The 12,269-nt window shown below is 43.3% G+C and overlaps 1 protein-coding gene across 1 annotated transcript in view; it reads left to right on the forward strand.

Moving 5' to 3' along the window:
* Positions 1-12,269, forward strand: part of FAM193A (family with sequence similarity 193 member A) — a 134,869-nt gene that overhangs the window by 65,581 nt on the left and 57,019 nt on the right. Inside the window, exon 13 of the mRNA XM_007953495.2 lies at positions 4,719-4,970. Coding sequence (XP_007951686.1) covers positions 4,719-4,970 — 252 coding nt within the window. The remainder of the gene's footprint in view (positions 1-4,718; positions 4,971-12,269) is intronic.

Here is a 12,269-nt window from a genome sequence, read left to right on the forward strand (position 1 = left end):
AAGACATGGAGTTAGAAAGCCAAAAGGGAAGAACGTGCTTGGCATTTCTCAAGCTGGAAGAACTGAAGAGGAAATTTAAGCCTCAAGTTGCAATATTGAAAGGTTCTATGGGCAAAATACTGAATGCTGCAGGAAACATCAAAAGAAGATGGAAAAAATACACAGAGTCATTGTATCAAAAAGAATTGGTTGATGTTCATCCATTTCAGGAGGTGGCATACGATCAAGAACCAGTGGTATTGAAGGAAGAAGTCAAAGCTGCACCACGGGAAGTGGCGAGAAACAAGACTCCAGGAATTGACAGGTTACCCATTGATACATTTCAACAAACGCATGCCGCGCTAAAGGCACTCACATGGCTATCCCAGGAGATTTGGAAGACAACTGCCTGGCCAACTGACTGGAGGAAATCCATGTTTTTACCCATTCCAAAGAATGGTGATCCCACAGAATGTGAAAATTATTGAACAATATCATTAATACTGCATGCAAGTAAAATCTTACTGAAGAGAATTCAAAAATGGTTACAGCAGTATACTGACAGAGAACTTCCAAAAATGCAAACTGGTTTCAGAAGAGGATGTGAAACGAGGGATATCATTGCTGATGTCAGATGGATCTTAGCTGAAAGCAAAGAATACCAGAAAGATGTTTACTTATGTTTTATTGACTATGCCAAAGCATTTAGTTGTGTGGATCATAACAAATTATGGATAACATTGAGAAGAATGTGAATTCCAGAATACTTAATTGTACTCATGAGGAACTTGTACATAGATCAGGGGGCTTTTGTTCAAACAGAACAAGGGGACACTGCATGGTTTAAAATGAAGAAGGAAGTGTGTCGGGGTTGTATCCTTTCACCATATTTATTCAATCTGTCTGCTGAATAAATAATCCCAGAAGCTGGACTACATGAAAAAGAACTTGGCATCAAGATTGGAGGAAGACTCATTAACAACCTACACTATGCAGATAACACAACTTTGCTCACTGAAAGTGAGGATGACTTAAAGCACTTTCTGATGAAGACTGAAGACTACAGTCTGCCGTATGGATTACACTTCAATTATAAGGAAAACAAAAATCCTCCCAATGGGACCAATAAGCAGCATCATGATAAATGGAGAAATGATTGAAGTTGTCAAAGACTTTATATCATTTGGTTGTACAGTCAACACCAAGGGAAGCAACAGTGAAGATACCAGATGTCCTGTAGCATTGGGCAAATCTACCAAGGACCTCTTTCAGGTGCTGAAGAACATAGATGTTTCCTTGAAGACTAAGCTGCGCTTGACACAAGCCATGGTATTTTCAGTTGCCTCATAAGCATCTGAGAGCTGGACAATGAATAAGGAAGACCCAAGAAGAGTCAATGCAATTGAGTTGGAGTGTTGGCAAAGAATGCTGAAAGGACCGTGGACTGCTAAAAGAACTAACAAATCTGTCCCAGAAGAAGTACAACCGGAATGCTCCTTTGAAGCAAGAATGGCCAGACTTCCTCTGGTCATGTTGTCAGAAGGGACCATCCCCTGGAGAAGAATATGCTTGGCAAAGTGGAGGATCAGTGAAAAAGGGAAAGGACCTCAGTGAGATGGGTTGGCACAGTAGCTGCAACAATAGGCTCAGGTACAGCAGAGGTCTTGGGGCTGGCACAGGACTGGGCAGTATTTCATTCTGCTGAGGTCGTTTCAGTGAGTCAGAAATGACTCGATGACACCTAACAACAGCAGTGTTATCACTACTCCAGCTGTCATTTAGTTAATTTATGTCATTTTTTATCCTTTTACTTAAGACCTGTTTGTATCTTTGAGTCTATAGTCGATCATTGAAAATCTAAAATAATTAGGTCGTAATTTTATCTCTATCTATTTTGTTCAAACTGCTTGTTCCCTTTATGTTTAATGTAATTATTTATTGATGGTATTTTCATTTTAATTTTGCTATTTCTTTTCCTCATTTCATGTTTTTTGTTCCTCTTTACCTCTCTTACTCCCTTCTTTTGTTGTAAACAGTTTTTTAGGCTATCATTTTAATTTTGCTGTTCATTCTTTATGTTTTTTTTTGAGTTATTTTGTACTCTGAGGATTACAATATACAACTTAACCATAATCAACTTCTAGTTAATACTGACATAATTTCAATGGAATATAAACACTTTGCTCCAATATAGCTCCATTTCCTTACTTGTTTTATTGTTACTGCCCTTTATATTGTCTTTGTTTATATTATAAATCTAATAATACAGCATTATGATGATTTACTGGGAGCTCTGGTAGCACAGTGCCTAAGGCACTTAACTGCTACCCAGAAGGCTGGTGGTTCAAACCCACCAGCTGCTCCTCAGAAGGAAGATTGGGCAATCTACTCCCGTAGTGATACCGCCTTGGAAGCCCAAGGAGGGTTCTGACTTGACGGCACATAACAACAGCAATGATGATGTACAGACTTTTATAGGTTTCTAAGAAGAGAGCAAATATTTATGCAATCTTTGATATTTAGTAGTTTATTTACCGTTTCTGAAATTCTTCATGTCTTCCTTTGATTCAAGTCTGGTGTCATTCCCTTTCAGCCTGAAGGACATCCTTAAATGTATCTTATAGGGACAGTGCACTGTCAGTGAATTCTCTCAATTTTTATCTGTAAGAGTCTTTATTTTGCCTTCATTTTTAAAGGATAGTTTTGTTGGAGTTGGAATTCTTGGTTGACGTTTTTTGTTTTTTTCTTTCAGCATTTTGAGCGTGTCATTCTGTTGTCTTCTGGTCTCCACTGATTTTGATGAGCAGTTTTCTGTTACTGTTCAGCTGTTTCTGTGATAGGATGAGTCCTTTTCCTGTTGCTGGTATTGGCATCTTGTCTTTGTCTTTCAGCAGGTTCACCTGATGTGTCTAGGTGTGTATATCTTTATCTGCCTTAGAGTTCATTGAGCTGCTTGGATTAATGTTTTAAATCAAATTTGGAAGGTGACATTTTCAGCTCTTTTTTCGGCTTACACTTTCGCTCACCATTTCTCTCCTTCTTGGGCGTCTCTGCACATAATATATTAGTACTCTTGATTCTCTCCCAGAGGTCTCTGAGCCTCTGTTCAGTTTTCTTTCGTCTTTTTTTTTTCTGTAGATTGGATCATTTCTGTTGCTCTGTGTTTAAGTTCATCGTCTTTCTCTGCCCTCTTGAATCTGCTTTGAGTTCCCCTAGTGAAGTTTTCATTGTGGTTTTTGTGTTTCTCGCCTCTAGTATTGATACCTAGTTCTGTTTATACTTGCTCCATGGATATTTCCTGTCTGTTGGATCTTGTCCTATTTTCCTTTAATTCTGTGATCCTAGTTTCCTTTAATTCTTTGACCTTGTGTATAGTGTCTGCTTTGAATCTTCGTGTGCTGAAGCAGTGTCTGGGCTCACTTGGGTTCTGCTGACTTTCTATTTTGGTTCTTTGTGTGTGTGTGTGTGTGTGTCACACTTTCCTGTTCCTTTGTATCTTTTGTGGTTGTGGAAAACTGAAATTTTTGATAATGGAGCAAGTGTTCTGTCTGATGGTCCCCTTGGAGGGGTCTTTGTTGTTGTTGTTATTTACAGGACGTAAAGCGAAGAGTCTGTATTTCCGCTAGCTGTGTAGCTGCTGATGTCTGGGCTCAGGCTTTTTCTTGTTTTGACGCTTGGCTTCCTTTAGGTTGTCCCGTGTCTTACTGATCAGCCAGTGATTTGGCAGAGGTTTGTTCCCACACTCTGAGCCCATGAGATCTCTGGTTTTCGCTCAAGCATATTCATGTGGGCTGGGAAATGCACTGAATAATCAGCCAGTTCTCAGGTCGGCCTTGGTGTTAGTTTTTGGCTGGACCCTTGAGTGTCCCCAACAGATGTGCTTTGGCCCCTTAGTCAGTCAGTCGTGGATGGAGAGTTATGGAGTCCTTCCCTTGGGCTCTGATTCTCAAGGTCTTCGTGTTAGACTTCTCTCTGGCCTCCCTTTCACCCCCACCAGGACCCCCCCCCCCATCTAGCAGCTACAGCACCCCTCCTCTTGACCATGTTGCAGTGAGATTTGGCTCTCTGCTGAATTCAAGCCCACCCTCTCTCATCAGCAGGCACCCCACTCTGGTGAAACTGCTGTTTCTGGTGACTACACTGGGAGGGCCCCAGGAACGGGACCATCTCCAGGTAGGAGGACCGGACGCCTCTGGGCCTTACTCGAAATTCTAGCACAGTTCCATGAATAAATGCTTCTCAGGTTGTTTGTTGTCTTTGGTTGGTTTTCAGAGTCTCAAAATGGTTGTTCTGGATAATTCTGTTTAGTTTTATATTTGTTGTGGGGGGAGAGGGTTCCCCAAACCCTTGACTCCACCTTAAGGTCGCAGTCCTACCTCCCTGGTACCTTGGACGAGTCTCTGTGCGGCTGTCGATGAAGCAGTGGTTTCCTAGTGGAGCGTAACCATCTCACGGTGGTGGTTTTCTCTGCTTTCTTTCCAGTACTTTCCTTGCTCAAATGGGCTCAGGATACAGATCCTTAAAGCTGCCCCAGCAGCAGACACAGGCCAGGAGCCCGGGTGCGCATCTCTTCCTGGCAGGCTTCTCCCGTCAGTCTCTTGGAGCCCCTTGTTTTTCCTGTCAGGGAGGAACCTGGTCTACTGGGGACCAAGGGGAGCCCTGTTACCTTTTGTTTGCTCTGTGGACATGGCGTCAGCTGTACAGACCTAAGCAGATACTATCTTTTCTTTTCCTTTCAGGCTGAACAAGCTCAGAACACTTGTGAATGTCACGTCTGTAAACAAGAAGCGTCTGGACTGACGGCGTCAGCAACAACGGCGGGCGCCTTCCCTCCCGGCCACCAGTTCCTGAGCCCTGAGAAGCCCACACACCCTGCACTTCACCTGTACCCCCACATCCATGGACACGTACCTTTGCACACCATCCCTCATCTGCCGCGCCCTCTTATCCACCCCACCTTGTATGCTGCACCCCCGTTCACGCACAGTAAGGTAAGTCGGATCAGAGAAGGCCTAACCGTCACCCTCACTTAGACCTTACAGGGACATCCTTGAAAATGCAGAAATCTATACGTTGGCATCTTGCCCAGAGCAGCATTTGCTTTCAATAGAGGAGGGTCTTCAGAGATTTTCTGTTGTTACCATAATCTGTTAAACTCTTGGAATTCAGCCTTTACGGGTGTAAACCCAGTCACGGAACGCAATAATGAAAGTCACGGTTTATTTGTTCAGAATTAACTAGAATGGAACGAGTGTCCCAGGTGATGCTGGTAGTAATAGGTTATGCTCAGGGATACTTCATGCGTGTGGCTCCTGCCCACCTGGGCACTGTTGCTGTTCTCTCGGCTGCTGGTCCCAGTGGCCTGGCTCTTTTCCTACAGTGATGGGAAAAATTATTCCCATGTAGGACGAAGCCTCTCACGCTGGCCAGGCTTTATACGTTCTATGGAGTGATTGTCCATGCCAAGGAGGAGAGCCACAGGCTTGTAGAAACACACGTGCTTAAAGCAGGAACGGTCCAGACCCCTCTGAAATTGTGGTGCTGGGGGAAGCGGCCTGCTGATTTCTACTTCAGTTTGAAAGGCAGTAGCTGATTTTGTTTCGCAGAACTTTGGTCCTGACCCTGTGTGGACCCTTCTCAGGCAGTGCAGGAGAAGATGGTAGTGCGGTGCGGCCTGCTGAGAGGCCGCTAGCCGGCAGGCAGGGGGCCTGCCAGAAGCCAGTGGTGCCGAAGCCTTCCCAGGAAGTGGAGGGAGGCTCTAGCAGACGGCGTTAGATGTGTGTGCTCTTCTCAGAGAAGCTCGTGCGTGCGTGGGCCAGTTTTTAGGCTGATTGCGTTTTGTACCTTAGCTCTGCTTCTCTAGCTACTTGAAACTGGCCTTTGTTGATTCTTGCCATCAGTTGTGACTGTCTTCATTTTTCTTTCTACCGGTGATTTTGCTTCAAGGTTAGCAGTAATTACTCCACTGGTTTATTACCTGTAACTTGGCTTCTTAGCTGGGCAGGAAGGACAGAGCATAGCGTGGCTTGGGTTATTGGAAGCTACACACTCGTTTTCCTCTCTGGAGCAGCACTGAGCATGAGCTCACGTTCGCAGTGAGAGTGTATGTAGCCCATGTTTGGGGTTTATTGTTTGTATGAGAGAGACCCACATGGGAGATTAGTAACCACTTGCTTAGAATAGAATATAATCAGTCTGTCACTTTCCTTTATGTTGAGTAATGAGTAACCCTCCTGATTGACATTTAAGTTTTATCAGATTGAATATTGCTCACTTTGAACATTTGTATGATGTCTGTTCATAGAAGGTTTCGGGTGTGTACCTAAACCGGACTGCTTTTACGGCCGGCCTAACCTGTGGGTGGTTTTCCCACGGCTGAATGTGGAAGATGAAGATGCTGTCCGCGCCTTACTTTCCTGGATAGAACGCTGTTTTCCAACCTTTGGGAACTGCCTTGTTCCGTTGCACTTTGTTCTTGGTGTAAACTATTCAAGAATTTGTTCCCTAAAAATCTTTAAATAAACCACTAAATTGGAATATTCTTATAGGCTATTGGGACTCTAGTTTACTTAACAAGTAGTGTTTTCATTTGTTTTTTGTCCTTTTCTCAGGAAGATGAGAGTAGTCTCCGGGTGGGTAAAAAGAGGAGAGAAGCATGTTTTCAGGAGCAGCGTTTGTATCTGGTCTCTATTCCTTTTATACTTGTGAAACGTTAATCGGTGGGTAGATGTGAACAGTTCATGCACAGGAAGGCGGACATGGGGCTCCAGTGACACGTGAAAGAGATGATACTGAAACTTGAGAATTTAGAAATGTGAACCTTTTTTTGACCCCTGTGCTAGTAACATTAAGAATACTCATGACTCATGTAGGACATGTTAGCTGAGTGACGTTTTTATGTGGAAGGTGAAATTTAATTGGCAGACCACTTAGCAGATCTTGCAGTAGCTCGTTGGTGTTACTTCCGTCAGTATGGGTTAGGTGAATGGTGTGACTGCATCTATACCAGATGGTATGATGCGTTATCAAGCCCGTGAGCATTGGTGGAAGCCCTTGCGGAGAATGAATGCACTGTATCAGAATGCCACAGACTTACCATCAGTTATATCAGAGGACAGGAGGATCGTGGCTGTAACGTTTTGAGTACAGGCTTCGGATTGAAGCCAGTTCAGAGGTGGTGGGGAGGGTGGGTGCTGGGCCTGGAGGCAGCCAAGTACCTTCAGGTGCTTCTGACTGGCTGTGTCTGCAGCTGTTTCTGCGTTGCGGGGGGCTCTGTGGGACTTCTAGGTGAAACCCTAATTATCTCCTTCCCGTCGTGACTACCTAGTGTTTGTCATTCTTTTAATTCATACTTGGACCACTGAGGACACGTACTTAATACCTAAAGTGCTTAGAATGAGTACTAGGAAAAAACAATTTTCTTGAAATCAAGATGTTTTGAAGGTTGTCTGTTTTCAGATTTCTTCCTGCCATTGATACTTTTAATTCTATGTTGAGATAGAAATGACTTAAAAGTTAAATATAGGTCCAGGAGAAAAGTACAATAATGACTTAATAGGGAGAAAAAAAAAAAAAGAAGTTCCATGGAATTTAATTTCCAAATATTTGGGACTTTTTCTAGCTGTCTGTTACTTATTTCTAGTTTAATCCCATTGTGGTCTGAGAACTTAGTTTCTATGATTTCTTTTATATGTTTGTTTGTTAGTTTATATCAATCAATCAATCAGTCTGTTAAGGTGCACCTTAGGGCCCTAGGATATGATCTGTTAGGGACAGTGCTCCGTGAGCCTGAGAACAGTGTGTCTTGTGTTGTTCGGGGGAACGTTCTCTGAATGTCTGTTGGATCCAGTAGATGCACTATCAAGTGTGGGTCAGGTCAGCATGTTGCTGCTGATTTCTGCTGCTTGGCCTGCCGCTTGCTGACAGGGTGTTGAAGTCTCCAGCTGCAGTAGTGGCTGGATCCGTTTCTTTCCTTTTCCCACTCTGTCACTTTTTGCTTCGTGTACGTTGATGCTGTGCTCTTAGGTGCGTACACAGTTAGCATTTTACGTTTTCTCCTTTATCATTATGGGATTCTCATTTTTCTCTCTGATAATTATCCTTGCTTTGAAATATGCTTTGTTTGAAATTAACATAGCTGCTCCAGATGTCCTTGCGTTAGTGTTGGCATGTTACACTTTGCTCCATGCACCACCTATTGACTTTGAATCTCTCAGGGTCTTGATGTGTAAAGTGGCTTTCTTGTAGGCAGTATGTGTTTGGATTCTTCTTTTCATCCACTCTGATAGTCTCCATCTTCTAATTGGTTTGTTCAGACTATTTGCATTTTTTATTACTGATACGATTGGATTTCTGTCTACCATATATATAACTTTTTTTGTTGTCCTTGTCCTTTGTTTTATTATTATTATTAGGTCTGCTTCCTTTATGCCTTCTCTAATTTCATTTGAGCATTTTATATGATGACATTTTATCTCCTCTCTTAGCTTATCAATTATACTTTAAAAAACGTTTTTAGTCATGGCTCTAGAGTTTCCATTGTGTATTTTAAACTTCTCAGGTAACGTTATTCCCCTTCTCATGGAGTGCTTGTGCTTTATAACGGGGTGCTCCCAGGTCCTCCCACTTGTCTCTTGAGGTGTTATCATTATTTTCTCTTATCCATGTGCTATACTATTATATTACTTTAAAATAATCAGAGTTAGATCGATTAAGAAAACTAAAGTAGGCTATTTTATGTTATATTACTACACTTCTGAAGAATAATTTCATTGGCTACCCAGTTCCGTGTTGGTTTTCTTCTTTAAACACTCTCCTTACTTGCATGGTTTCTGACGTCCTTGTTCTGCTGTGAGGAAGGTCAGTTTGCTCCATGAGCTGCAGTCAAGGTTTCCTCTTTGTTGTTGGTTTTCCACAGTTGAGTATTTAGCCAGTTGTGGTCAGGTGATACTGATTCTACTTAATGTTCTCCAAGCTTCCTGCTTTGGTGTCTGTCATTACCTTTGGTAAGTTCATAGCCATTATTACTTCAGGTATTTTTTCTATCCTGTTCTCACTTCTCCTCCTGGTATACCAGTCGTGCATATATTAAAACCAAACCAAAACCCTTACTGCCTTCAACTTGGTTCTGACTAATGGCAGCCCTATAGGACACAATAGAGCTACCTCACAGTGTTTGCAAGGTTGTCAATCTTTATGGAAGTCGATTGCCTCATCTTTCTCCCGTGGAGCAGGTGGTAGATTTGAACCACCAATCTTTCGGTTGCAGCTGAATGTTTTAACCACTGTGCCCAACACAAGCTCCTTCATGTACATATTATACTTTGTGAAATTTTTCCCACAGTCCTTATATGTTTTGTTCTGTTTAGGGAGGAAAAAAACACCAAAACCAGGCTGTCTGTCGTAGAGTCGGATCTGACTTGCGACCCTTCCCTTTTTTTCATTTTTTGTTTTGGTTTGAGAAATTTACTGACCTATCTTCAGGCTCACTGATTGTTTCCTCAACTGTGTCCAGTGTACTGATGAGCTCTGAAAAGACATTCTTCATTGCTGTTATAGTGGGTTTGTTTCCTAGCATTTCCTTTTCCTTGCTTAGAATTTTCATATGTGGAAGTACAACCTACAGAAGTGTGGAGATCTTCTAAGACTGAAGCCTCAAGAGTTTCTCATTCTCACACTGTCAATACTCAGTCTCCAGCACTTTGTGAAAACTGCCGTTAAGTGTTTCTGGCATTTAATGGCTCCAGCTGTTCTGGTTCAGGTGAACAGATGTGAGCTGTGACTCTGGGTTCCCTGTTTCCCCAGATTTTAGGTGGTGCCTTGTCCTGTACACTTAGTCCCCGGATGTTCTAGTTGTTGGGTGCTGTCGAGTCGCCTCTGACTCCCAACGGCCCTCCGTCTAGCAGAACTAAGACTGCCTGGTCCTGCCCCAGCCTCACCATCCTCGCCATGCTGGACAGGACCGAGAAAATTCCTGTTTATTCAGTTTCTCCATCTTTTTCTTACTGTAAGGATGGGACTTCCAAAGCCATGTTGGAGCTTAGACTGGAAGTCCAGTGCCATGGAATTTAATATTTGTTAGAGATAACTTTTTTTCCTTGAGATTATAAGCAGCTGCACATATAAAACTTTAGATCGTCTTCCTACAGCTATTGGTTTATTTCTCCCTAAAGGTATATTTGGTGTCAGTTATCTTGAATTAGTTTGACTATTCCAGCTTCATTTTGCATTATGTTTACATTAAACTATCTCATGCTTGGTAAAGTGGAAGGTCAATGAAAAAGAGGAAGGCCCTCAACGAGATGGATGGACACAGTGGCTGCAGCGACGGGCTCGGGTCTAGCAAGGACCGTGAGGCTGGCGCAGGACCGGGGAGGGTTTCGTTCTGTTGGACGCGGGGTCACTGTGAGTCGGAGCCGACTCGACGGCACCTACCAACAACATTTCTTCTCCCTCCTTTTGGTTTTAAGTTGCCTTTGTTTTTATTTTTTAGGTTTTGGTATGTCTCTTTTAACAGCATTATTTCTTTTCACTTAGAAAGTCTCTCTGCTTCACTAGAGAGTTTAGTTCTGCTTAAATAATTTCTTCTAGAAGGATCAGTTCAAGGCTGGTCCCTGTGCGGTGAAGGTTAACGATGTCTCAAATTTCCAACTTTTCCAAATTGCTGTACTGGTCCATCATCTCTGACAGCAGGCCCCCCTCCCCTCAGTATTCTCCCTCCCACCTCAGGCTTCCGTTTTTTGCTGCAACATCTCACAGAACTCACAGACTGCCAGTGCAGTGGCTCATGTAGTGTTGCACGCTGGCAAATCCCAGATCTGTGGGCCAGGCATTGGTCTGGAGGGTTCTCCTCGCTCCCGTGACTGCAGGGATGACGAGCCCCAACAGCAGGTTAGATGACTGGCTGCTTTCTCAGGCTGGGGGTGAGGTGCTGGTGGACCAGATGCAGGGGCCAGAGCAAGAGAGTGAACTTGACCGGATCATTAACACATATACGCATCAGGAAACAAAGGGTAGTTTCCACCAGTGGTCCCTCCAGCAACGTGGGACTCAAGATCCACGCCATCCTAATCCTGCATCATCAACACAGCAGACAGCTCACCTAAAACGGGACCATAACCAAGGGCACGTTGTTGGTAGGTGCCCTCGAGTTGTCTCCGATTCATAGAAACCCCACGTACAACAGAATGAAACACTGTCTGGTCCTGTGCCAGCCCCGCAGCCCCTGGTACACTTGAGCCCACCCGTCGTTACAGCCACTGTTTCAGTCCGTCTCGTTGTGGGCCTTCCCCTTTTGCACTGACCCTCCACTTTACCAAGCATGATACCCTTCTCCAGAACTGGTTCCTTCTGACAACATGACCAAAGTAGATGAGACAAAGTCTGGCCATTCTCACCTTTAAGGGGCATTCCAGCTGCACTTCTTCCAGGATAGATTTGTTCGTTCTTCTGGCAGTCCATGGTATATTCCGTATTTTTTTTGGCCAACGCCACAACTCAGAGGCGTCAACTCTTCTTTAGTCTTGCCTTATTCATTGTCCACCTTTCACACAGATATGAGGTGATTGAAAATGCCATGACTTGGGTCAGGTGTACTCCAGTCTTCAAAGTGATTTCTTTGCTCCTTAACACTTTAAAGATAGCTTTTGCAGCAGATTTGCGCAGTACAATATGGCATCTCATTTCTTGACTGCTACTTCCTTTGGTGTTGGTTGTGTATCCAAGTTAAATGAAACTTTTGACAACTTTAATCTTTTCTCCATTTATCATGATATTGCTGCTTGGTCCACTTGTGAGGATTTTCGTTTTCTTTATGTTGAGGTGTAATCCATACTGAAGACCGTAGTCTTTGATCTTCATCAATCAGTGCTTCAAGTCATCTTCACTTTCAGTAAACAAGGTTGCGTCATCTGCATATCACAGGTTGTTAATGAGTCTTCCTTCAAGCCTGATGCTTTGTTCTTCTCCTTGTAGTCTAACTTCTTGGATAATGTGCTCAGCGTACAGATTGAGTAAGTCTGGTGAAAGGATACAACCTTATTATTATTATTATTATTATTGTGATTTGGGTGAAGATTTACAGAGCAAATTCACTTTCCATATAGCAGTTTACATATACTTTTGTCTCATGACATTGACCACAGTTTACCACAATGCAACAGCTTCCCTCCCACTTCCTCCCCATAGTTACCTCTTCCCAGTGTCCATCCCTCCATGGACTCCTGTCCCCTAAGCTGTCTCCCATAATTGTTCTCTCCAAGGAGTGTATCTACCTCAGGTAAATGTTCAAC

The sequence above is a fragment of the Orycteropus afer genome, unplaced genomic scaffold (assembly GCF_000298275.1).
Source record: "Orycteropus afer afer isolate SDZICR_OR568_19922 unplaced genomic scaffold, OryAfe1.0 scaffold00398, whole genome shotgun sequence".
Classification (NCBI taxonomy): Eukaryota; Metazoa; Chordata; class Mammalia; order Tubulidentata; family Orycteropodidae; genus Orycteropus; species Orycteropus afer.